General features: G+C 41.0%; 1 protein-coding gene across 3 annotated transcripts in view; it reads left to right on the plus strand.

The window, feature by feature from the left end:
* Window positions 1-27,790, plus strand: part of KIF16B (kinesin family member 16B) — a 376,655-nt gene that overhangs the window by 145,718 nt on the left and 203,147 nt on the right. For all 3 annotated transcript variants that reach the window (XM_077282562.1, XM_077282563.1, XM_077282561.1), the window contains exons 13-15: window positions 8,386-8,505; window positions 18,069-18,120; window positions 19,382-19,519. In XM_077282562.1, the coding sequence (XP_077138677.1) occupies window positions 8,386-8,505; window positions 18,069-18,120; window positions 19,382-19,519 (310 nt within the window). The remainder of the gene's footprint in view (window positions 1-8,385; window positions 8,506-18,068; window positions 18,121-19,381; window positions 19,520-27,790) is intronic.

Consider the following 27,790-nt stretch of genomic DNA (forward strand, 5'->3'; position numbering starts at 1 on the left):
TTCCTTTGCAGTTAATAACTAATGTCCCAGATGTGCTAGCGCTATCTGATAGTTTGTGTAGATATTGTTTGATGTTCTCCGCTTGGTATGCGACATTTAATTTCACTTGCACTACAGAATGGTTCACTACATGCTATTTTCCAAACCTGATAAGTGACGCTCATACTCATGGTAACACAAAACCCATTATTAACAAAGTACACACACAGGACACCGATGTATGGATAATAGTGGCTGTGGTGTTTATTTAGGGTTACTGAAATTACCATAATAACATTTAAATAAATTAACCATAACCCAATAAATTCCAAATATAAAATACTCCAATCCACCCAGAAAATACTTTGTGGGTGGGGGTGGGATCTTCAGTCTTCTGACAGAATGTGAAGGATAACTTGTATCGTGTAGTTTATTTATACACCTCTCCTTCCCACCTTTTCTTAAAATTGTCCAATACAAAGCCTGAAAAAGGGCGCCAAGTACAACCAGACAGAATTGGACAGAACCTGCTTATGGAGAATGCCACAGCTTACTGTAAATGAGCTTTTAACCTTTAATAAACAGATTTCACCTCAGAATTATGGGCCCATACAAACAGTAGACTCAAATAACTTACAAGGGTCTGTGTTACCATGAGAACCCCCCCTTACATCTGCGCTTCAAGTGGGGGGCTACCAATACTGAATATTTCTAGTTGTTTTTAACTATTTTTTCATAATTTGCATATCATTAACTTTTCTATCCATCTTGTCATTTCCTTAAATATGTGGCTTTTACATTTTGATGTTGCAATTTCACTGTTCCTCCACCTTTTGTATGCAGCTACATTGGTGTAGGAAAGCATGTTGTCAGGTCATAATGTGCACAGTAGTATTTAATTTTAATATTTTTGGAATAATATATGTCTTATGCATTTTTTCTTCTGCAATTCCACCACACTTGGACTTTTTTTCCTTATTTTTCACAGCATTGTATGTCATTCAAAATTACAACTCTTATCTAAAAAAATAATCTCTTTAATGGCTGTTTCGATGGAAGAATAAAAAATGTATGGCTTTTGGAACAAATGGGGGGGGGGGGGGGTAGACAAATGCATAAAGAAAAGCAAAACATGCCTGGGTCCTTAATGGGGTTGTCAACTACTCAGACAAACTCTTCTGAATCCTTCTGTTTTTCCCCCAGTAAAATAATACCATCATTACTCACATCAGGTGCTGGCGTTGTTAGTGGTGTTGGCACTGGCTCTCCTGGGGCTGGCTTCACTCTCCTCTCCCATGGTCGTTAGTAACATCCCAAGGAAGTGTGAGCTATGGCAGCTGTCACTTCCTCCGGATGTCTTGATTTGTCCGAAGAAAGGTAGAGGGAAGTTGGCACTGACTGGCTGTAGGGATCGTGTGAAATAATAATTTAACCTGAGCTCTTGGAAAGCCAGTGTGACATCGTTGCAATGGCTCCGACACCAGAGGTGAGTGTAGGTGATATTATTTTACTGGGGGTTATCATAGGAATTCAGAAGGGATTTCCGAGCAGTGGACAAACCCTTTTAAGAGGTTAAAGTGTTTATCTGCTCTGGTTTACAAAACTTATTTCCTTTTTTTTTTGCAATAGAGGGCTACAGTCCATTGGATCATTTAGTAGGGCTTAACCCTTCCACCACTGCCTATAGAACTGTGGCATCACACAGATTTCAGAATATTTAAGGTAGTACTGCAGTCGGGTTTCTTCTTGTGGTGTTTTTTCTTTGTCCCGATTTTGTACATGAGGTACATTTGATCTATACATTTTACAAAGTTTTTTTTGTACTGTCCATCTCCATAGCTTTGTATTTATCATTCTGCCTGAAGTTTCCGACATTCTCCACTGTTTAGAAAAAATCTCCTCCGCTCCTGTAAAACGATGTCAGTAACATACAGTTTTTCAGTTCTACACTTGATTTTCCAGGGCTCGTGATTTTGGTATTGTGCTTTAAAAATATCTACACAGAAGTGAACAGTGATTCGGCAACGGTTATAATTATTTTTTACTGCTGTAATTTCAGATGTCAGTTCTCATTGAACAAAAGGAACATATTCAAGCTCTAGCTGACAGTGTGCTGGGGATTACATTGGGTTTTCTTATAATATCTCAATTAGGCAATTATTGTAATGGTTCTGTTTCAAAACAGGTAATTCGTAGAGGATTCGAGTACGGTACTTGAAATGTTGCACTGATGTAGCAGAACGGAGTTTCCCCAATGAAGTAGAGTTGAACTCCTCTTGTTTTGATGGTTTACATAATATTATATTAAAGGGATTGGCCATTTTTTTTTTTATTATTATTATTGATTGGCAGGGTTCTTCTAGCCGCACATCTGCCGATCCGCTGTTACCAGCGCCATTTGCTGCCTGAAGTTCTTGGATGTTGCCGTAAAACAGCAGCTCCTTCTCTGTAGTGGTTGTGTCGGTTACTGCAGATCCACATCCGAATACTAATAGAGGGTCGATCTGTAGTAGCCAGCCATGGCCACTGTATTTTTGGTAGAGCTGCGGTGAAAAGAGAGCATCCGAGTACTTGCCTGCACCCATAACAGCTGATCGGCATGAGTGCCGTTTGTTGCACCCCCATTGATCAGGTGTTGATGGCTAATCATTAGGATAGGCTATCAAAAAAAACGTAGTAGCCAAATCCTTTAAGATTGAATTCAGATGGTCATCTTAAATATCGGGATAGTCACCAGGTAAATTCCAGACAGACTTTCTTGGCCCCAGGGATGTACAGACACTGAAAAGGGCCCCTGTGCAAGCATAGAATATAGGATGTCTGCAGACGAAGTCACCCTTTTATGTGTTTGCTACAGAAGTGACCCCCTTACCTCTTGGACCACTATTGCATTATTTGCATTAATGGTATGTCCAGCCGCTATGGCTCAATGTGCAGCTCCAGGTGTTGAAGCTGCCTTCTTTTGCATGCACTATTTTCCTTCATAAGTGACCAGAATTATGTATGCTGCAATTTTATGCATATTTACCCTTTTAATACCTTTGTCTGAATGAGCCTTGAAGTACGGTATGTCCATAGAAAAATTGGTTTTAGGGACTTAGTGTGGTGGGACATCCACTTGACTCTGTAAATGTATCATTATTACCTGTATTAGGCCACGCTTACACGTTCAGTATTTGGTCAGTATTTTAGATCCGTGTTTGTAACGAAAAATCAGCAGAAAATTATAAGGTCAGGTGCCCACAATCCGGAACTAGCAGCGCTTTGGACACCATGTATGTTCGCTGCATTCAAAGCGCTGCCGTCTATTGATTGCAGGTAAATCCGCATGTGTTCACTGAACCGTGCAGATTTACCGCGTTCAATACGTTTCTATTGATGTCATTTCTGTTGCGGAGACTAGCATCTCTGCAAGAGAAATTGACATGCTGCGGTCTGGAAAGACGCACCACATGTCAGAGTCCACTGGTGATCCCATTCACTATTCTTTAACATCTGGCCGCTGCGGGTTTGACGCTACATAAATGCGCCGTGTCAGACCTGCAGCAACTCTGAATCGCGGGCACATACTGTAATAGAAACACGTCCCTAAAAAAAACAACCTTCTAACACCCTTATAAAGTAAAAAAAAGTTTGAAAAGTAATGCAGAAATGAAGTAGACATAAAGGACATTTTATTAAGTTTTTCATGTTGTATCTTAGTTTAAAGGTATAAAAATATAAAGTATTAAACTTTGCTATTTTTTTTTTTAAATTTCACTAGTTTTCCAATATTTTTATGAAAAAAAAAATAAGGTAAAATAGAGCGACCTAAAAAATAAAACATTCTCAGAATCAATTGGATATGTAAAATCATTGCAGTTATCACCACATAAAGTAAAAGGTTAGATTTGAAAAATGGGGCTAGGGCCAAAATTTACCCCATCAAATAAAAATACGAAATTCAATCATGTGGAACTATAAAGAATAATTTATATACATATGCACGCACGAACGTACACATATACACATAGATACATACACATACATACATATACAGCGCTTGATTCGTGCACAGTATATTGATCTTTTCTCCAGGACGAAAACCGTGATTAGTTTTACTTTCTTTTCTTCTGAAGACATTGAGAAAGCTTTTAAAACCTGATGTGACAATGCTGCCCTGGAAAATCTATCATGCCCAATCATGTGGATAATGCAATATCTCCTGTGCTTGGCAGGGTGAATCATGGAGGTGTTAACTATTCAACATACTCCTGCCGCCACTTCAGCAGAAAGGAGCCGCCTGTGTATTTTTTTTGCTGTTTTTTGTTATAGTGTTCAGAAATATTCACAGCAAAAAAAGCATTTCAGTACGCTGTGCATCATCATAATCTGCAGTGGGATACTTTACAAGTTAACATTGCATTGTTTGGATATGAGTTTCTTCAGGAACAAAATGACAAATTTCATTGCTTCGTGGAGCACAGATACAGTGGAAATAATCGATCCAGAGGGGCTACTGAGGAGCTCCGTGTGACAGGCCAAACAGTGATTAATAGACAGCTTTCAGGGGTTTCTCTATTCCCAATATCCTTTCCTTCTCCCGGCTGGATGTTCTAAATTCTTTTTTGGCTAAGTTACATTCCGCAGACACCATCTAGGTAATGTGGATTTTACTTGTCAGCTTAAATCCTTGACAGTATGTAGCAAAAGAAATAAATGAAACTACAACAGTATAATTACAATATATTATGCAACAATATTGTTTTAATAACCCTCCACAATTGACTATAAAATACTTTCCCACTCTTTATAGTTCTGGATTAATGTTATATTATGTCCTTAAGAAAATTGCATAATATACAGTATATCCATTTCCAGAATTTGTTTTCACCTTTTCCTTTATATATGTGGATGTCTGGGGGAAAATTGGGTAAAGCGTAATATGGCGACTTTTAGAGTTTCTTATGGAATTGCCACTTTGCATTCGAGAATGGATTGGTAATATAGTTAGGAAGTGAGAGTGTCACGAATCCCTCCGTGCTGCCCCTATTTTGTCACGTACCCACCCTGAGCGCGCGACTTAGATTAACCCTTGCAGGCGCAACCCTATCTCCCCTCTCTGTCCAGCATTCAACCTCTGTCCTATGCTGTAATGGGAGCATAAATCACACACCCGCTCATACACGCTGCCACCACTCACCGAACACACGGGCGATGAGTCCCGGAAATATTGCTACTACTGTCTGCCAATCATAAGGCTCACACACCTTAGGCTATGGATTCTGTAGAACATACAAGGTTCAACTTATTAAAGTTTTATGCTTTAATACAAACGGTACAGTGCTTACAAATAAAATAGAATATAAAAATATGGTAATAAAGACACATACAGATATGCAAAACAGTTATAAAATAAACAGGAGAAAACTTACAGAAATAGCTAACTTGTAGTCTGCTTCTGCTCCCTGAGCGGGGTGAATATGGACTCGATCACATCAGCTTGGGTGCCCCTCAATCTGTGAACAACTTTGTACGTATACAAGCCTAATTTATAGAGTTACTCTGGAGGTCAAATTTCTAGACCAGCCTCTCATGTTAATATTATAATTGCTTGTTTTTGATTGGGCCTCGGCCACTCCCCCAATGAATATATTATTTTCCTCTAAACACTCTTTGCCTAAAGGTTCTCAAGGATAGATAGTGTCAGGCTGTAATTGACCTCTCTCTTCAAAAGAGCTGAAGGTGTGAAGCGCTTCCTCTCCTTCCTGGTTCTTAGGAGGCCCCCTGGCGAGAGTGAAGACAGGAGACTGCTTTCTCAGGATAATACATATTAACACCTTGGTGAGACCTGCAGCCATCAGGACAGATGTTAAATTACTGCTGGTTACACATATAAAACTATACATATTTCACTACCGAGAGTATTCAGGAGTCTTGGAAAGACGGTTGACAACCCCTGAGGAAGCAATAATGGCAGCTGTGGTGGAACTAGGAAGTGGCCCACTAATCTCAGATAGATATGTTCACACTGAGGTTTTTTTTGTTTGTTTTTTAATTTCTGAGCAGAAAACAGATGCCATCCGTGTGCTGTACGTGTTTAACATTGCAAAGTATAGACTTGTTTTGGCCTGTGTCATCCGTGGTGTTGGAAAAAAACGGACAATGCATCTGCCCATTTCCAATGTGTCTGTGGTATGTCCAGGCCTTCAAAATTCTCATGGACCTCTGGCCTATATAAAAAGGTTATGGTCTTTATGAAAAATTACTTTTCCAGTGTTAGAAAACTCATACTCTGCTGCCATTAACAAAAACAAACAAACTATGCTTTACTTCTCCCTCCCCAAGTTCTGCGCAGTTTCCACCGCAACTCCCGGTGTCCATTAATGACTGCAAAGCAAACGTCACATCAACAGCACTGCAGCCCATAACTGAGCTCAGTGCTTCTGCCCAAGTTGACTTCATGAGTTGAAGCTGCTGAGCTCAGTGACCGACTGTAGCATTGTCAGCAATAGACTTCGGGAGCGGCGAGTCAGCGCTAGACCCAGGGAGGATGAATTAAGCACAGGTTGTTTGTTTTTTTGAAAATAAACTGTAGCTGGTGTGACTTGAATAAGGTTAGAAAAGTATTCTAGTAAGTAATACCACCCTGCTAATTGGCGGTGTGCTGTACTGCAGCTTAGTCCTGGTGAAACTTGTACACACATGTGACACTTCTACTCCAGGACCACTGCTTAGTGGTTCCGCCAGCCCTGCAGTATTAGGACTGGAGAAATGGGGAATTTGGGAGGTGAGTATTGTTGCTTTTATGGGGGTTTGTTTTTTTAACTCATTCTGAAACTATGGTAAAAAAAAAACATTACCATCTGGAAACCCCTCAAATGTGAACTGTACTTTCAGCAAAATTTTCATAAATCAATAGGACATGCGTATATAAAAAATGTTGTAATATAGAGGCAGAGAAATCTGCTTCATTATCTACTTATGAGCTACTTCTTCCTCTGTTGGAGTGACCAGTATAGTTTGACAATGTACAGGGTTCAGTAAAAATAAATAAACTGACTGAACAATATATATAATATAATAATTTATGCTAGTGCATAGCCAAAAAAGACACAATATATATATTATATATATTGTTCAGTCAGTTTATTTATTTTTACTATATACTATTTTCTGACTTGAACGCCCCGCCCTTCACCATACCTGTGATTTTAATTACATCTCAACACAATTGGTTCTGAGCCTCCTATATAAGTAGGCTTTATCATGTCATTAGCCATAAGCAAGTGTTCACATTGGGCAGTAGCTCAGATACCATAGGTAAGTGTTCACATCAGGCAGTCAGGTTAGTTACCCATTCGATCTGAGATTACCTTGACGTTTGGTGAATGGGCTCACAACATTTGGCCAAATCTTGTGCTAAAAATCTCATGTTTTTTCATAAAGTTCATAAGCCATTATGCTATCCCTATTCCATGTATTTCATAGTTCCTTATTTTAGCACAGATTAGTGCGGCCATAATCTATTCTGAATGTACAGGGTTCAACGCAGAAAGCTCCTTCTGAGCATTTAAGCAAGTGTTTAACCTCACTCTGGAGCTTGATTCACATCCACACAGCTTAGTACTGCTGCATAATTGTATCCAAGATGATGCTGTTTATGCCTGTGCTGAAAAGGAATGAAGACCAGAAATAGCTCTGCGTCCTGTGATGCGTATGTGAGAAATCCTAGCAGATAGTTTCCTCCCATCAGCTTAGTGTCTATTGCAATTTAAGACGAAAAAGTCTGCAGAGGGGGAAAGACGTGAAAATGCGGGATGCACGCCATATAATGGCCAGAAGTAGTGTTATGTGCACAGAATAGTTATTCTGAAAAGTTACTTAAAAGTACAGCCACCTTTTAAGGCTGCCTGCTTTGAAATATAAAAAATGTGACCCTTAAATGAAGAGTTGTGACAATTGCCGCTTTCCATAGATATTGATGCCATTAAAGATGCAAATAGCCGTCCAGTAGACACATTAGTGTTAAACTTTCCATCTGTTTCATTTGAAGCTGACTGACCTGTGGTCTCTTTCTCCATAATTCCATTTTGTAAAGAGTCACAGGAGTAGACCAGATATGTCTGTCAAGCTGACAATAGAGAACGGCTCCTTCTGCGTTGATGTTTTATTACTTTCCCTGCCCTCGTCAGATGGCAAGGCTACATCTACATTATGTGCAGCCACTGTCTTTTATTATTATGGGATAAACATCATCCATTTACAAACTCTAATAACCTCGGCTCCGCTTTGCCAGTAAACAAATATTATTTTAAAATCGAATGAAAGGTATTACCTGCTACTTTGACCCAAATGTAATTTTTAGTTTTGGTCAACCAATATCCTCTCCCGTGAGATTAACCTGATGTTTTCATTTCAACACAGGAGCAAACTCTCGCTCTTCGCAAAGAAGGGATTGGAGTCGTTTTGGATTCCGAGCTGCCTCATCTCATTGGCATTGATGATGATCTTCTGAGCACCGGTATTATATTGTATCACTTGAAGGTAAGAATCTCTGCGCTCTTTCTTGCTAAGCTGTCGTCTTTTTAATCTTTTTGCATTGCACACCAGCTGATCTCACTTTAATCTAAATGCCATGCACAATAAATGTCAGCAAATGGAATTTTTCTTCATTTTGGCTCTACAGATGCAAATGGTTCCTCACAGATGCAAAGACACATTTTTTTTAATACTACTTTTAACATGTTATTAGCTGAAGAAACTTTGATTCAGACCATTTGTAGGCTTGCTGCTTACCTGGAGATTTCAGAAGGCTGCCATTGATTCCGAGAAATAGGCAAACTCTTCCGGGACATTATCCCTTTTTTCCTGAGACTCCTTGATGTCCTTTACTGTTTACAGTTTCATATCGAAAAGTGTGTATACATACAGATTCACATTGATGTAGGAGACCGTAACCAAATTAAAGGCCTGCTACATAACCAAGTCTAAAAAAGAGGCCGCCTATGTAGTTGATAGTTTAATTTCAGTCATTTTATTCTAATTTCAATAAACCTTACATAATTAAAGCAAAAATAACAATCTTTGTAATAAATATTATCAAGGAATTGTGCTTTTTTTCCCTTCACTTATGAGCCACTTCTTCTTATCCTCCCTAACTTAACATCCACTTTGAAAAGTCAGATCAAATTCAGTCTTGACAAAAAGCAAGATGGACCGCCACTTCACTGAGGTTTCAGATCATATCTCCTATTAGTCTTTTGCGAGAGAAAGAGAGAAGCAACAGCACAGCAATAGACTAGGTAGACTTGGGCAGACTATACTGAACCTTGGGAAAAAAAAACTATTTCTCTTAACTTATTCTGAACACTGCTACACAGACTCGATCTTCCTTGTTTCTGGTGGGGGGAGGGGAAGGTAGGTAGGGTTGGCCCTTCTTTTTTAGTGACCGTTCTGCTTTAGTAGCTTTGTCCTGCTGAGCTTTTATTAAGTCATTGTGACACAAGAACAGTCTGTTATTGCTTATTCTAAACTTTGTTTTTACTATTCTTACATATAGTGATAATTGGGCCTTTGGACATGCCAAATAAATAAATAATAATCCAATGGCTTGGGAAAGTGAGAACAGTGATTAGAATAACTGCTGTGGAAAGTTCTGATTATGGAGGCTTATGGCTTTTGATTTTGCAGGACAGATAATTGGTCAGGAGCTGCTAACTCTATAGCAGTGTTCCCCCAATTCCAGTCCTCAAGAGTCACACACAGGTCATGTTTTCAGGATTTTCTTAATTTTGCCCATTTGATAATTCCATCACCTGTGCAATACTAAGGAAATCCCGAAAATGTGATTGGTTTGTGGCTCTTGAGGACTAGAGATGGGGAACATTGCTCTATAAAGTTATGTGAGCTGGTTAGCAGTAGCTAGCATCTCAGAAGTTCTGTTCTGGAATGTAGCTACCTTGCATACCCAGTCAGGCTATGGAGGCCACATTCCTTGGCAGCAAGCTGTACTCAAAGATGAAAGCTCGAACAGCAGGAAAATGACAGCAGATAGAAAAAGTAAGTGAATTGTAATCTTGCTTATTTTCATGCTGTCTGACTATACTAATTTCATAGAGACCCAAAAGAAAATTGGACACTCGAGCTAAATGTACTATAAACTCTTTATTACAAAGTGTACTTAAAACACCATATAAAGACGGCAATAATCAATAAATATAAAAACGACACAATTAGAAATGACAGGCGAATATCCTAGAACCACATACAGAGGAACAATATTGCAAAAGTAATGCCAAAGAAGCCACCATCGTAGTCTCAATAGACCACACTAAGATCCTCACATTATTTAGTCCAATTCACATTATATAATGTGTGGTGAGGCTACATAAAAGCTATATATAGGCAAAAACAGCTCAAAATGAACACATCAGATGAATTCTATACATAAAATCACATTAAAGTGCTAAAGGTAAATAATATAGCCACAATGTATACGGATTTGCAAAATGCAGATAGGTAAGTACCATAATAAACCAAGTCTTAAATGCTATAGTAGCAAGTTAAAACATATACAGGAGGCTTATACAGAAATTCCCATAGAGTAAAAAGTAATGACACTGGGAAGAAAGGAAAAAGAAGAAATACTAAGAAGTGAAATGATGCGGCATACTCAACCGACCTGTGCCCAGACGTGGAGATTGACCCCAACGCGCGTTTGTGTCCGGGGGGAAAAGACATGCCCCCCGGACAGACTACAGGTATGGCGGGCAAATTAAAAAAACGAATATTGCAGGGTTGGAAGGGACCCCAAATAAAAGAGCCACCTTGACAGAATGCAGCATTAGTGCTGCATAAGATGGCTCTTTTAGTTAAAAACGCCAGGAAGGGGTGACAGGTTCCCTTTAAGCGCTGATTTCGCAGCCACACCGCTCAGTACTGCAATATAATATCTGTTCTACTGCTTCTTTCTGTGTCGTACAGAGAATGAAGAGCTGGAATCCCTTTCACTATTTAGAGTGTATGAGTGACACCATCGCAGTTGTTCATTCAGACAGAAATGAAAATTTAGAATCAAAACCTGAAAACTGCAGCTTATTTTGAAGTTACCTGAAATGACAGCTACACTTTCTATTTTTTGAGGGGACTCTGTCCAGTCTTCTTGTGACTAATTCATATGAATTTAGGATTTCCCTTTTACCAAAGATTCCTTTGCACAAAGCATGCATGGGAGTTCATATGGACTCCATATGGATAGAGGTATTCCCCATTAGATGCAGTATTTCTGTGGAGAATATGACTACATATACAGAGTCCATTGGGGCATGTCAGAATATATATATTTTTTAATAGAATCGGTAAGAATTTTTTTTATGCACCTCCATATAAAATCTGATTCCTGCGGAGGTGCAATCTTATTATTTTCCGTGTGAATGAGCCCCAGAGAAAGTATTAAAATCTGCCTATTTCATGAAGGGAATACTTTCTATAACATTGTAAGACATTCTTGGGTTTTGGGCATTCAGGTCGTTAAATCTGTGTTTGAGTTTAAGCGATTTTTACATATTCTCTTATATTTAGGGCAGACAGTAAACTTAATAATTCGCAGAATGCAAACGTCTGGAAACTCCCAGCAGTGAAGCATTTTCTAGAATTGCCCACATCTCCAAAACATTTCCCGGAAAGTTTCTTAATGCCCTGCGTTGATAAGGGCGAGTAGCTAAAATGGTTGCTTCTAAACAGAACATTTCTCAGCTGGCAGAAATCCAGATCAATAAATCAGTAGCTTTCTATAAATTAAGAATAGCAAATTTCTTTGCACTTCCTTGCAATTCTTCAATATATTTTGCTATTATTAAAATATAAATGTTGTCCTAATACTTGAAATGTGTAATGAATAAGGAGTAAGAAAATGGAATGTATTAATATAGATGAGATTTTTTTTTTTCCCCAGCATTATACATAACAATGTGCATCCTTATCTGCGGCTTCTTACGTGCCGGCGTATATTGCTTGAGGTGCGATCTTAATGATCAGAACTCTCCCAGCTCTTTGTTAGTGAAGGGAGAATCTGGAAGATGCAGCCGCTCGGCTATAGCAATGTATTGCTGCAGGGGAATCAAGGGAAAAAAAAAACCTTATTTTGCAAATGTGTGCCGAATGAAGCTCCCTTTCCAACAGTACTGTACATAGCTTAAGGTTGTCTATTTCAATATCACTAGTTTCTTTTTACTGACAGATTTCTTTTAAACTTGATCTCCTATGTATTCAATAATACTTCCTCTAGTCTCCGAGAGTTTTGTTGGAACCCTGCAGCTCAGTTATTAATATTTTACATTTAAATTATTTTCCATTTATTAGCTTCCTCTTTGTTTCCCCCCTGACTCGAACATAGCACCACACTACACATTTTACGTGGTCGGAAATAAAAATGTAATTTGAAATGTTTTCAGATTGAAGCCTTATATAATGCTCACCTTCTTTAAAAGGGTTGGCCACTTTTATCTTTTAATAAATGTGTTCACATAATTTTGTGGCATTTGCTAACATGTATGCAATTTAATAAGGAAATGCTTGCTGACACTGCTAACTCCATTCTCAATGATGTATCACTTGCTGTTAGACGCAGATTCTCTTCAGACAAATGTAGAAAGTGGAAGATGGAGGGAAAGAAACCTGTGTTCCAAAAAATATTTCCAATATGTGATATATTAGCCTTTTTCTGTGTGCTCTTATATAGAAGTGTTACTCTGATTTAATAAAAAACAGACAAGTATAGATGCACAATAAATATTTTCTAGATATACACAATAAAAATAAAACGTAAAAGTTAATAGCAAAAACAAGGTACAATGAAAGCAAGGGGAGGCCGATGAGAGACACAAAATAATGAAAATAAGATTGCAATTGGCGTCTGAGGAGAAGGCCATTATGATGACTTTCTATTATTGTTAGACACTTAATATGATATAGAAAACGGCACTCACCACTGACAAATGTAATATTTATTCTTCATGCATGGTCATAAGACGGAAAAGAGAGACGCGTGGAAACAGCTGTGTGCAATGCTTCAACCGATCCTCAGCAATAAAGTTTTATGCTTCATGTCTTTGTACTTAATCTTTTGACAATGCTTGATGAATTAATATTGGATTCATCAGTGGTGAGTGCTGCTTTCTACTTTTGCTTTATGAAGAGAATGAATTTATGAGATCGCAGGTTCTTCTCCTGCACTTGTTATTGCCGCCTTCCTCACAGACTGTACAGGACAGTCTATTAAAAAGGGGCTGCGTTTGAAGGAGCTTGTGACCAGGCCTGTCCATCGGCCTTCTCCAAATTAAAAGCAGTTCTTCAATTGGAGGAGACTTATGGACTTATCTGGTCACTTGTTCCTCCACCAGCAGCCATTTCATGAGCAGTAGAATTGGTCAGCCTGTGAGAAAGGCGCCAATAACAAGTGCAGGAGGAGAACCGGTACTACTTGTATATTCGTTTGTACAAATATCATATTCTCAACACATTTGACCAAAAATTTGTAACCCCTTCCCTGGAACTTAATATAGTTTAAACAATTTTTTAGGGTATATTAGCCAATGGTGATAAATGCTCCTTTAGGCGTTATACCCACGGGGTGTCTACAGTTCTGGACAGTGATGCATTTGACTCAATGTACTGGTGGATGGTGCCGCCACAGTTCCAGCGAGTCACTGCCTTTAAAGATCTCTGCTTTAACATGCCGCATTCTACTCCTCGGAGTCTGAGCTAAAACCTCCCTGTGCCTCCAGCTATATCTGAAGCGCAGAGAGTGAAATTAGATTTCATAATGTATATTAGTAGTTGCTGTATTACTTTTTGTTACCTCCACTGAACCGTAGTACAGTCATGGGGCTACTTACAGTATCTTAAATATCCCAAATTTTAAAGCGTCTATCACCAGATTTCACTATTATAGAAAGGTAGGAGACAAAAAAAGCGCAAATAGAGTCTTATCCCCAGGATTGTTTCCAATCAATTATGAGAGAACTGCTCACCTGGTGGAACACAGTAAGGCCATGTTCACACGTTCCTGATTTCCCTGCTGTTTTTCTGCACTAAAAACCGCAGCTCTTGGCAGAAAACGCAGGTGCGGTTTTTGGTGCGTTTTTGGTGCGTTTTTTGGTGCGGTTTTTGATGCGGTTTTTAGTGCGTTTTTTTATGCAGTTTTCTCTGCAGATTGTCTGTGTTTGACACAAATAAAGCTTTAACTGCAGTGGGGAAAAAAAAAAAAAAAAAGAAATGATGTCATTTCCTTGTCCCACCCTTTTCTTCTTCCATCCTCCATTTTGGGACTAAACACCAAAATGAGTGGACGTGTTTTGAATGACAGCGCTCCGCAGAGTGCTGAGCGTAGGCCAGATCACAGCCCGTGGATCCAGCTCTATCCAGCTATTTAAGTGCCACGTATTTAAGGCTACGTTCACATTTGCGTTGTGCGCCGCAGCGTCGGCGACGCAACGCACAACGCAAACCAAAACGCAGCAAAACGCATGCACAACGCTGCGTTTTGCGACGCATGCGTCCTTTTTTTGGTTGATTTTGGACGCAGCAAAAATGCAACTTGCTGCGTCCTCTGCACCCGGACTCGTGCGCCGCAGTGACGCATGCGTCGCAAAACGCAAGTGCAACGCATGTCCATGCGCCCCCATGTTAAATATAGGGGCGCGTGACGCATGCGGCGACGCTGCGGCGCCCGACGCTGCGGCGCAGACCGCAAATGTGAACGTAGACTTAGTGCCACATATCACGTATTTCAGTGCCACGTATTTAAGTGCAACGTATTTAAGTGCCACGTATCACGTATTTCAGTGCCACGCATTTCAGTGCCATGTATTTCAGTGCCACGTATCACGTATTTAAGTGCCACGTATCACGAATTTCAGTGCCACATATTTAAGTGCCACGTATCATGTATTTCAGTGCCACAAATTTCAGTGCCTTGTATTTAAGTGCCACATATCACGTATTTCAGTGCCACGTATTTCAGTGCCACGTATTTCAGTATCACGTATTTCAGTGCCACGTATCACGTATTTCAGTGCCACGTATTTAAGTGCCACGTATCACGTATTTAAGTGCCACGTATCACGTATTTAAGTGCCACGTATCACGTATTTCAGTGCCACGTATTTCAGTTGCACGTATTTTTGCTATTGTAAGGTGGCATTAATCCCGGTTAATAATGGAGAGGCGTCAATAAGACGCCTATCCATTATTAATGCTATTAAAATGATCAAAAAAATATAGGGGGACCCCCCAAAAAAAAAAAAAAAAAAAATGACATAGGGTCCCCCTATATTTTTAGGCCAGAAAGGCTAGGCAGACTGCTGCGGGCCAATATTTGTGGCCTGGGAAGGGGTTAAAATACCCCTTCTGCGTAGCCTTTCTGGCTCAGAAATAAAGGGAGAGCCCCCCCCCCAAAAAAAAGTGTTGGGGTCCCCCTATATTTTTAGGCCAGAAAGGCTACGCAGACAGCCGTGGGCTTATATTCATAGCCTAGGAAAGGGGCCATGGATATTTCCCCCCCCCCCCCGGCTACAAATATAAGCCCGCAGCCGCCCCAGAAAAGGCGCATCAAAATGATGTGCCAATTCCGGCACTTAGCCCCTCTCTTCCCACTCCCTGTAGCGGTGGGATATGGGGTAATGAGGTGTTTATGCCACCTTGCTATTGTAAGGTGGCATTAAGCCCGGTTAATAATGGAGAGGCGTCAATAAGACGCCTATCCATTATTAATCCAATGAAAGGGTTAAAAAAAAAAACACAAACACTAGAAAAAAAATATTTTAATGAAATAAAGACACCCACTTTTTGACCATATTTTATTGTACGCTCAATCCGTCCTGAAGACCCTCGACCTGAAAAAGACGCAAAATAAAAAAACAAATTCATACTCCCTGGCCCTGTCCGCAGAATTCCATCGAGGGTCCCACGAAGATCTTCCATGGAGAACAGACACATCCAGAGATATGTCTGCTCTCCACGGCTGCAGCAACACACTGACAGGAGCCAGAGTTCCTGTCGGTGTGTCACTGCGCATGCGCGAGCGAGTTTACCGGCGGTCATTGACCCCGGCACTCTCGCTTAATGGCAGTGCTGCGTGGGAAAGTTCAACGCAGCTGTACTGCCGTTAACCGAGACGCCGGAGCCATTGAACTCCGGAACAGTACGCGATACACTGCTAGGAGCTTCGCTCCTGGCAGTGTATCGCCGGAGAGCAGCCGATCGGCGTGGGACACTCGTTTTATGGATTCTGCGGACAGGGAGTATGAATTTGATTTTTTATTTTGGGATTTTTTCTAGGGGATCGAGGGCTTCGCCTACCAGTGTGCTGTGGGTGAGTATATACTCTGTGTTATATGTTGTATGTACTGTGTGTCATGTATGTGTATTGTGTGTGTTTTGTGTAACTTTACAACTGTGCTAAGTCGCCGGACACAGGGACAACTCTCCCATCCTAATACCGGATGGGAGTAGTAGTCCCATACGGCGACTTAGCACAGTGGTGGCACTAGCGTCGCATGGGGACACACACGCACACACACACGCACACACACATACACACACACACACACACACACACACACACACACCAAATCAATCAAACGGCCGACATCGATCCCCATGCGACGGTATGCCTCCATGTCACTTCGGAACACACTCCGCCCACGCACTTCCGCCCACGTATTTCCGCCCGCTTCCCCGCACTTCCTGCTGCAGCGATTTCTCCACCCATAACCGCAATAAAACCCGCAGATATATTTTTGATCTGCGGGTTTGACCTCACAATGGAGGTCTATGGGTGCAGAACCGCTGCAGTTCCGCACAAAGAAGTGACATGGTCCTTCTTTTTTACCGCAGCTATTCAGTGTGGCTTTTTTAGTGAATTTCAGGATCATGTGCACAGCGTTTCCTGTTTTCCATAGGGTACATTGTACTGTACCCTGCATGGAAAACAGCTGCGGACCCGCAGCGGCAAAATCGCTGCGGTTCCGCGGTAAAAAACGCATTGTGTGAACATGGCCTAAAAGCGTGTAGTTGTCAGCTGCTGCAGATCCACAGGTCGCCACTGCGGCCTCTTGGAACTGTTATAATAGATGAATGTGGATAAAATCCCCGCTGCTGCGCGGATTTTATCCACATTCATCTATTATAACAGATTTCACTATGAAATTTGCTCACATTGCATAGATCTTTTGGACCCAATGAGCTTGGTGTCCACGTTATAAAAATTCACCTTGGCATGTCTGCATAATCCTTATTGAGAGTTTTCTTGCATTGTATTAAAGTGAGCAGTTTTGTGATTTCAGCTCTTGACTCAAAAAAAGTTAATTTTAATATCCGTCTGGAAAAGTTTCAAGAGTGATTATACAGCCTCATATTTTTATAGTGAGGGTATATGCACATGGCATTTCCTTTTTAGATGCCAGATTACCTCCATATTTTTTTTTTATTATTATTATTATTTATTGTTATAGCGCCATTTATTCCATGGCGCTTTACATGTGAGGAGGGGTATACATAATAAAAACAAGTACAATAATCTTAAACAATACAAGTAATAACTGGTACAGGAGGAGAGAGGACCCTGCCCATGTGGGCTCACAATCTACAAGGGATGGGTGAGAATACAGTAGGTGAGGATAGAGCTGGTCATGCAGCGGTTTGGTTGATCGGTGGTTACTGCAGGTTGTAGGCTTGTCGGAAGAGGTGGGTCTTCAGGCTCTTTTTGTTTTGTTTCAAGCAGAAGATGCATCAGGAAAAAGCCGATGACATGGGTTTTTGGTTTTTTTTATGTTTTTCTGGATGGCTTTGCAGTTTTTGCTTGAGGTGTTTTTTGTTTTTTATTTATTCCATATATTTAACATAGTGGCAGCTCCTAAGTGGAAATTCACCAGGTCTAATTGATCTGTATAATGAGGTTTGCAGTTTTTATTGTGAATAATTTACATATTTGTGGATAGAAAGATACCAAGATTTTTAAGATGCCTCATTGTACAAACATTGTAGCTTGCGAGAGTCCTCAATAAATGTTAATTGTTCATCAGAAATGAATACTTTGTTTCTTTTAGGAGGGACGCACATATGTTGGACGAGAGGATGCCGAATCAGAGCAAGACATTGGTAATCTGAAATTATCACGTATTCTATTGTCTACTTTTAATTAAAAGCATGTGGCACAAAGAGCAATAGTGCAGCTATTAAGAGCAGGCCTGAACAGTTGTAGAGCGGTCTGAGAGGTCTTGTTTTGCTAAGTAGAGTTCATAATTATTTGCTCTCCGGCTGCCACCAGTGCTATAATCATGGATATGAAGAAGAGATAGAAAATAGTAGCAAAATTAATAGTGATGAGCGAATGAACATTCTTCTCTAACCTAGTGTCTTTGCCTATTTGTTAGGCAATCCCTGCATGTGTTGCGGCTGTCGAACAGCCCCGAGACATGCAGCTGCGGGAACTCATATTATTCGAGCCCGCCGAAGTCATTCTGTTTGCTCCTGAGCATGCTCAGATAACACCTTATCCAAGCACATTCGCTCATCACTAAAACTTAACTTTAATATATATACAGTTGTGCTCAAAAGTTCACATACCCCAGCAGAATTTTTGCTTTCTTGGATTTTTCCAGAGAATATGAATGAGAACACCAAAACATTTACGTTCCAACATGACAACAATCCAAAACACAAAGCCATGTCAACCTGTCATTGGCTACAGCAGAACAAAGTGAAGGTTCTGGAGTGGCCATCTCGGTCTCTTGACCTCAATATCATTGAGCCACTCTGGGGAGATCTCAAGCACGCAGTTCATGCTAGACAGCCCAAGAATTTACAGGAACTGGAGGCTTTTTGCCAAGAAGAGTGGGCGGCTTTACCATCTGAGAATAAAGAACCTCATCCACAACTATCACAAAAGACTTCAAGCTGTCATTGATGTTAGATGGGGCAATATACGTTATTAAGAAATGGGGTATGGGAACTTTTGATCAGGGTCATTTGGATGTGTTGATTTGTCATTATGATTGCAAAAGAGAAAACAGTAGTTTGACAATAAATGGCTTCACCCAACCACTAACCATGAGTAGAGAAAAAGTTTTGGTGTCATTCATATTCTCTGAAAAAAAGGCCAAGAAAGCAAAAATTCAGCCGGGCTATGTAAACTTTTGAGCACGACTGTATATGTAAACTTCCCCTTCAAAATTAGCTCACTTTTATATTTTCCGTTAACTGACTCTGCATAAAAGGCAAACTGTGAAATTTCTTTCATGAAGCCCAATTGAAAAAAAATATGTTAGCCAGAAATCAAGTCATATCCTTTAATCTGTAGGAGATACTTTTTGGATACTTAATGTTAAAATTATTGATACCATATTTGTCCACATTACAGTTCTGCACGGTCTCGACCTGGAAAGTGAACATTGTATCTTTGAAAATCTTAATGGCAGAGTGACCTTAATACCCCTGAATGGAGCCCAGTGCTCAGTGAATGGAATACAGATCCTTGAGTCAACTCCGCTCAACCAAGGTAAGATATATGTTTATTCGGAGCACTTTATCATGTACATAAACATTTAGTTGAAGAATATCCATTCTACACATTGCTGTCCTTGTGGTTAGAACTTCGGGTGAAACATGAGACAGGGTGTTTGTTTGTTTTACGTTGCTAGCATTCTATACTTAAAGGGGTATTCCGATCTCCAAGATCCTATCCCAATATATAGTAGGTGTAATAATATTAGCAAATGCCTCCAGTTAGAAATGTGGCATAGTTCTCCTGATTCGCTGTGTGTGTCTTACCCCATGTGCAGGGCATTTCAGTAGCTGTGTGACCGATACTTTGATATAACATTGGAAACATTAATTTATTTTTTTTATTAATACAATAAGTTATTTTCTGTCTGTGTACTGTATGTGCTGACTTGTGACCATGTGACAGTTTTTCTTTCACATAGATTTTTTTTTTTTTATTATTAAACTGAATTCTGACTATAGTGATTACATAATATACCGCAATTGCTTTATATCTAATACTTTGTATGAATTTTAGCTGTAGAATAAAAAAAATCATTTTATTGACTAGTGCCCCAATCCGTTTATTGCCTGCAGTAATATTATGACGGTACACTTTTCTACATGTTATTAGATCTGGGCTCCAGGCTGAGAGCTTTGGAGCGAATCGAGTTTGCTACGTGACGGCAGGTAGTAAACCTGTAACATACATTTTTTAGGGAAGTTGGTGTTTTCTTGCAGCCTGGAACAGTCTTCTCAATGTTTACAACTTTATACGACTCGCTGCGTTGTGAGATGTTTGTCTGAAGCTTCTATTTTATTATGATAGAGAGGAAAAAGTGAATTTTCAGGTTTTTATTACAATGCATTTGGAATAGAAAATGTCACCGATGTAATGGATGTTCTACTTTGTAATGTGTCACATCCGTTCTGCAGGTGACAAGGTTTTACCCATCAGGTTGGCTGTTAATGACACACACTGCAGTAAGCTGCAGCCCCGACTATACTTGACTTCTCTGTAGTTGTCATTATTCATGCTCCAGTGACTTATACTTGTTGGTTGTCAGAGCCTTTTGTAGCTGCTGCTCAGTCTACGGACGAGATGCATACTGTCTGTCTGTGCTGGGAAGATGCACATTTAGATTTATAACTTTTTGTTATAGCCAAAATATTGTATACCCAAGCTATTTACTATAGAATATGTAAATCTCCTTCGTTATAAGTACAGTTTTACTTAAAGGGAACCTGTCGCTAGATTTTTGCAGCTCTGAGAAAGTGCTGTGGTCAAATGAGACAAAAGTGAGCTCTTTGGCATTAGCTCAACTCGCTGTCTTTGGCAGAAGAGAAATGCTGTCTATGACCCAAAGAACACTGTCCCCACTGTCAAGCATGGAGGTGGAAACATTATGTTTTGGGAGTGTTTCTCTGCTAAGGGCACAGGACTACTTCACCGCATTAATGGGAGAATGGGTGGAGCCATATACCGTAAAATCTTGAGTGAGAACCTAATCCAGGATATTAAAAATGGGTTGTGGCTGGGTCTTGCAGCAAAACAATGACCTAAAACATACAGCCAAGACAACAAAGGAGTGGCTCAAAAAGAAGCATATTAAGGTCATGGCGTGGCCTAGCCAGTCTCCAGACCTTAATCACATAGAAAACGTATGGAGGGAGATGAAGCTCTGAGTTGCCAAGCGACAGCCTCAAAATCTTAATCACTTAGTGATGATCTGCAGAGAAGAGTGGACCAAAATTCCTCCTGACATGTTCTCAAACCTCATCAACTACAAATAATGTCTGACTTCTGTGCTTGCCACCAAGTATTAAGTCTTGTTTGCCAGAGGAATCAAATACTTATTTCTCTCTGCAAAATGCAAATAAATTTATATAATTTATACAATGTGATTTTCTGCATTTTATTTTTGATAGCCTACCTCTCAATGTTAAAATTAACCTACACTTAAAATTATTGACTGTTCATGTCTGTCAGTGGGCAAACTTACAAAATCAGCAAGGCATTAAATAATTATTTTCTTCACTGTGATCCATGGTTTTTTTTTGTTTGTTTTTTTAAGTAGTCCCGGATATACCCTTGAAGATCTCAGTTATTGTTAAAAGGATTGTCTTAATTGAAAATGTTACCAGAGACATATATGGATTAAAAAGAATATATATTTTCTTCCCCCCCCCCCCCCCCCCCCCATGACGGCACCACTTAGAGAGGGGATTCGCCCTGCTGCAACAGGAAACCTACAGATAAAAAGGCGGTACCCCTCTTCTGCATAAGTTGGTTTCCTGTCCCGGGGGAACCATGCAGTTATTTGGCATACCTCTGATCACTGTGGGATTCGGGGGTCGGTCAGTTCCATTCAGGCAGGGAGGCCCCCAGACTCGACTGGGGCGGTTCTCTGAAGCTCCAGGGTCACCGGGCCCTTGAGGGTGTGCGGGGAGAGGTGGCGGAAGAAGGAACGAAGACCATCTCTCCCAGTGCATATGCGGCGTTCCTCATTGCTGCAGTTTCCGGAGCTACGGAACGATAGGGTGCACGTGGGGGAGATGTAGCTTACTGGGAAATCCAGTACTGCGCATACGCGAGGTCTCTATGATGTTGGGCGCGCATTGCATTACTGAGAATGCTGTAATTGAGGGACTCGTCTGCGGATTCTGTCAGACTAGCCGCTAGGTCAGCTTCTTTTTCAAATGCAGCTAGATGGGCCTTGTGGCTTAAGACTTGGCCGGGGATCTTCAAACTAAATCGAAATTGTGTTCTATCCCCTGCGAAGGTGAGTTCTTGTTCGGGCCCACCCTGGATGATATTTTAGATAAAAAGAACAAAAGCAAGGGGTTCATGTTTAATAAACCCAGTACCTCCAAAAGACAATCCCAATGAGGGTGTTTCCCACGTGGGGGGAAGGTTCTCTTTCTTTCTCCCGGCCTGGGAAGAAATATCCAGCAGCACATGGATTCTAGGCATAATAAAATCAGGGCTAAAGCTAAGGTTCCTTTACCCCCTCCCCCTATCCCTCATAGTGACCATCAAAAGAAGAGCAGCTGGCACTTCAACAGGAAATTCTGGGCATAGTGGAAAAGAACGTTCTCCAAGAGGTCCCCCGTCAAGAAAAAATCAAAGGTTTTTACTCTCCTCTTTTCCTAAGGAGGAAACTAGACAGGACTTTCCAGACAATTGTAAACCTAAAAAAACTGAACAAATGTTTACATGTAGAGTCCTTCAAATTGGAATCAATAAAATCAGCAGTAAAAATGCTGTTTCCTTCTGTTTTATGACAGTGGTAGACCTAAAGGACGCATACTATCATGTCCCCATCCACAAGGATTATCGCAAATTCCTCAAGGTGGCAGTCACGAATAAGGGGGAGATAAGCATTTCCAATTCACGGCTCTTCCATTCGGTTTAGCTATCACCCCAGAGTCTTCACCAAGATGGTAGCGGTGGTGATGGCCCACTTGAGGGAACAAAATATTTTAATAGTCCCGTAACTGGACAATCCTCTAATAGGCAATTCCCCTTGTCACTGCAGAGACCAACTAGACAGCGTCATGATGGTTTTGACAGACATAGGCTGGCTGCTAAACTTGCCAAAATCCAAGATCGTGCCAAGTCAAGTACAGGAGTAGTTGGGCGTATTACTGGACTCGAGCAATCAGGAATGCTGCCTCCTGGATCGGAAAAAACAAAATATGGCAGAACTGGCAACTCAAGCGATACCCTTCCCCTCTACTACTCTGTGGAAGGCTATGTCACTCCAAGAAACCATGACTTCATGTATCCCGGCTGTCCAGTGGGCTCAGGTTCATAACAGAAAATTGCAGTGGGAAATATTGGCAGTAGAAAATTCTCTAAGAGGGAATTTAGAAGGGCTGTTAAATATATCATCAGAAACAGTCCTCTCGCTGCAATGGTGGACGAACACAGACAACTTAATTCAGGGTGTTCCCTGGACATAGCCAATTTCTCAAATCTTGACTACAGATGCAAGTCCCAGAGGGTGGAGGGCTCACATAAAAAGTCAAATAGCCCAAGGAGTTTGGAAAGGGGAATTAAGATCGGTATCCTCAAGTGTGAAGGAGCTCCTAGTTGTAAAGTTCGCCCTGATGCACTTTTTGGGCTCTCTCCAGTCCCACTATGTGAGAATATTCTCGGACAATCAGCTTGAATTCTCTGTCAGCACGACACATAAAGGGGACAGAAAATCAAACAGCGGATTTCCTGAGCCGAACCCAGCTAAGACAGGGCGAGTGGAAATTGAAACAGTCGGTTTTCGATCAAATTGTAAAAGCATGGAGTTATCCAGCCATAGACCTGTTCGCAAACAGCAAAAACCAGAAAGTCGACACCCTCTGTTCAATAGATCCCCTGGGGAACCCATGTTGCTCCATATGCCCTCATGATACCTTAGGATTACCACCTAGCCTACGCTTCCCGCCTATGGCCCTGATTCCAGCAGTCCTGAGGAAGATTCGGGAGAACGGGGCAAGGGTAATCTTGATAGCCCCTTTCTGCTGTCCATCTCAGACCCTTGAATCCTTCCGGACCTTCTTTCCCAAGGTCCTGCGATCCATCCACAAGTAAAAAACTTACTCTTGACAGCATGGAACTTGAAAGGTCACTTTTGAGCAATAGGGGGTTCTCCCCAAACTTAATTGCCATTCTCCAACAAAGTAGAAATCCTGTAACTGCCAGAACATACCGTAGAATCTGGAAAAAATGTATCTCCGTGTCAGTCGCTTCTTGGGGCGGGAGGTTCCACTCAGCGACCATATTAGAATTTTTTGCAGAAGGGCCTAGAACAGGGGTTGGTCACAAGTACCTTAAAAGTTCAGGTTGCGGCACTAGGAGCCCTGTACAATTATGACTTGGTTGGGAATTGCTGGATAGCTAAATTTAACAAGGCTGCAAGTAGATCCAGACCTATCCTATCTCAGGGTGTTCTGGGATCTGAATTTGGTCCTCTCAGCTATAACGAAGGCTCCTTTTGAACCTCTATCAGAAGCCCTGCTGAAAGTGCTGTCCCTTAAAACTTCCTTACTAGTGGCCTTAACTTGAGCGTGCAGGGTCAGCGATATTCAGGCTCTATCGGCATACCCACCTTTCACTCGCGTGAAAAAAGTGGTGTCACGTTTTCACAGGGCTCAGGAAATATCCCTCCTGCTTTCTGTCCTAACCCCAAAAATAGTAGGGAGAAAGCCTTACACACCCTAGACGTCAGGAGATGCATAGTGCAATATCTAGCGGCTACACGGGAGTGTAGGAAGGATAGGTCTCTTTTTGTGTGCTTTCAGGGACCGCGGAAAGGGCAGAAAGCATCCAAAAGTACACTCGCAAGGTGGATAAGAAATGGTATCACACTCTCATACTCCTCTCACGGGGCTGCCATTCCGGAGAAAATAAAGGCTCACTCAACAAGATCAGTGGCAACTTCCTGGGCGGAAAGAGCCGGAGCCTTGATAGAACAGATATGTAGAGCCGATACTTGGTCCTCTCCCTCTACATTCTTCAGCCACTATCGGCTGGATCTAGCCTCCTCTTCAGATCTTACTTTTGGCAAATGGGTTCTGGAGGCGGTGGTCCCACCCTAATCTGCATATCTCTGCAATACTCTCTGTGGTGCCCCCATTCTCTCCGTGGTGGGGGGGAGAGAGAAAAATAACGTTACTTACCGATTAACGCTGTTTCTCTGACCCCATGACGGCACCCGTATATTCCCTCCCTTCATATGTGGGTGTGCACATTCAGTTATTTAGTAAATATTGTCACACAGTGCTTCCGTTCAGTAATAATAAATATTTAATTTAATTAGTAATATCGATTTAGTCTGAAAGTATCTTTAGTGCTCTGTAAAACAACTGATGCGGAAGAGGGGTACCGTTTTTTTATCTGTAGTTTTCCTGTCCCCGCGGGGCAGATCCCCTCTCTCCGTGTTGCCGTCATGGGGTCAGAGAAATACCGTTATCGGTAGCTATATTTTTCTGGCACACTGACCTAGTGTCCCCCTCGATGGATCCATCCCGGGTTGCTTTGCTGGTCTGCACCAGGACCACTAGTGATGGTGTCCACAGGGCTTGGATTGGACGCCACAGTCAAGTGACTAGAAAGGCGCATCGTAAGTTTCTCTGCTAATTCTCCATTCTAGCCACCTTACAGCTGTAGCCAATTAGCAGTTCTCAGGTGACCATGAACGGGATGTCATCACTTTCCCTGCCAGCACAGACCACCACAGGGGCAAGTTTTTTTTTTGTTGGTTTTATACCAGCCAAGCCTCTGATAATGTTTTTAATATAGCCCCGACAACCCCTTTAAAATGCTAGCTAAAGATATTAATGGTGAATTCACATTACACTGGTGCAAATTGTATTTTTTTGCCACAGCGTCAGTTACTGGTGGGCCCTTGGCACACTAGTGAGGAGACTTCTAAGCCATGCATGCTCCTCTGGGAAATGTAAATATGCATATTGCCTCTTCAGAGAGGAAGAGGACTAGAACTGTAGTGCCAACCCTTTAATCAGCCTTGCTTAGGATAAAAGCCAAACCAGGATCTCAATTTATAGACACTTTCTCTGCACAAGGAGAAACATTACCCCTTAGATCCCAGTCTTAAGCTGCTCATCTAGCCAAATGAGATCCGACTTTGTACTGACGAGGGTCAACATCCTGAAATACCATGTCTATAGATTGAGTTTCTGGTTTGACTTTTATCCTAACTCATGTGAGGAGGCTTATTAATGGGTCGATATTGACTTCTAGGATTGCTACTTCCTATAGGTGGCGCTAGAGCTCTAGTCCCCTTCCTCTCTGAAGAGGCAATTTGCGAACTGTGCTAATAAATGCAGCAAAACTGGTAAGGATCATGGAAAACTACCATTATGGGGAAAACATTGTGTTTAGTCTGTCTTCAGATGAGCTCAATTTGTAGAAATATACAGTATAAATGGTCCATAGAATTCAGTAAAGAGCTTTTCTCGCGGAGGCATCACACAGCAGGACCCTGATTACAATGCAGCTCGCTCGGTAATGCCATATGCGGCCATGCACACAGAATTGCACAAGGCCGCCTTATAATATTATGTATATGTACCTTTTGAAAGATCTCTTGCCCAGGTATTGTACACATTTAGCAGAACTGATTTTTATTTTAATTATTTCATGTAATTTTATTTCAACGATTATCTGCAGTCCTATGTAAATTGTGAAAATATTGATATTACAGTAAGTTATTCCGCTCAGCTATATCTGTATAATCCCGGTGAACCCTATTAAGCTAGTGTTGGTAATTGCATGTCATGTAATGCTTTCCTTTACAGTGTTTTGTGGAAATATATTTTTCGTGAACAAGAATAATGTCTTATATAAATGAGTTTATATCAATGTAATTAACTTAATTCCACTTCCAATGTCGCTCTGATTAATATGTAAGCACCTAGTATATATCGGGGAAAAGCTTCATTTGATGATTGCATGTTTCAGTAATGAGTCTCGATTCTGAAATGAGCTCATGAAGTGGAAAACCCAGGTCATTAAACAGGTTCATTTCACATTTAGAAGCTCCATTCAGACCATGCGATGCTACAGTACAAACCCGGCCTCCATGGATTCTGATTACTTCACGTCTCCCTATTACCTAGCTGCTTTATCAATGTTAATCATCACCTGATCGTTTTATTCCCCGGATCTGCGCTGATCAATTTACACCTGATTTTGATCATTTATTAAATTATTCCGTTTTATTGTGTTCCCTATGTAGGAACAGGAAAGATATATATCTTGGTACCAACTACTGAGGACTCTCAATATTTCCCTATATAGGAAGGAATTCTCAAACCGTAATGAAAAGTCGAATATCCTGACTTCGATAAATGCAGTTTCCTATTAAATTGATACAGGTGTTAACTATCAGAGGTTTAGATCGATTTATCAACCCTAGTCTAAAAAAGATGGTTGGAATGATTTTACACTATTTTTTATTTATTTATTAAAGTGAACCTGACAGCCGATGTTTGTGGTTGGGGCCAGCGTGTATGAGACAGTAGCTGCAGGTTTCCAGCCATATATCTTTAACCCTGAAACACTGCGTGCATGCCCATGTAGGCTGATACGTACCTATGAATCCAGGGCAGCGGGTGGGGAGAAGCCATCAGGGTGCCTGTCCAACTGGTCTACAGGACGTCTTGTGGATCAGATGTATTAGTTGTCAGGTTCACTTTAAAGAGGCATGACTCCTAATAATACATTTTTGGCTCAGTTAGTATGTGGAGTCTACACTTGCTATGG

Source organism: Ranitomeya variabilis, chromosome 2 (assembly GCF_051348905.1).
Source record: "Ranitomeya variabilis isolate aRanVar5 chromosome 2, aRanVar5.hap1, whole genome shotgun sequence".
Taxonomy (NCBI): domain Eukaryota; kingdom Metazoa; phylum Chordata; class Amphibia; order Anura; family Dendrobatidae; genus Ranitomeya; species Ranitomeya variabilis.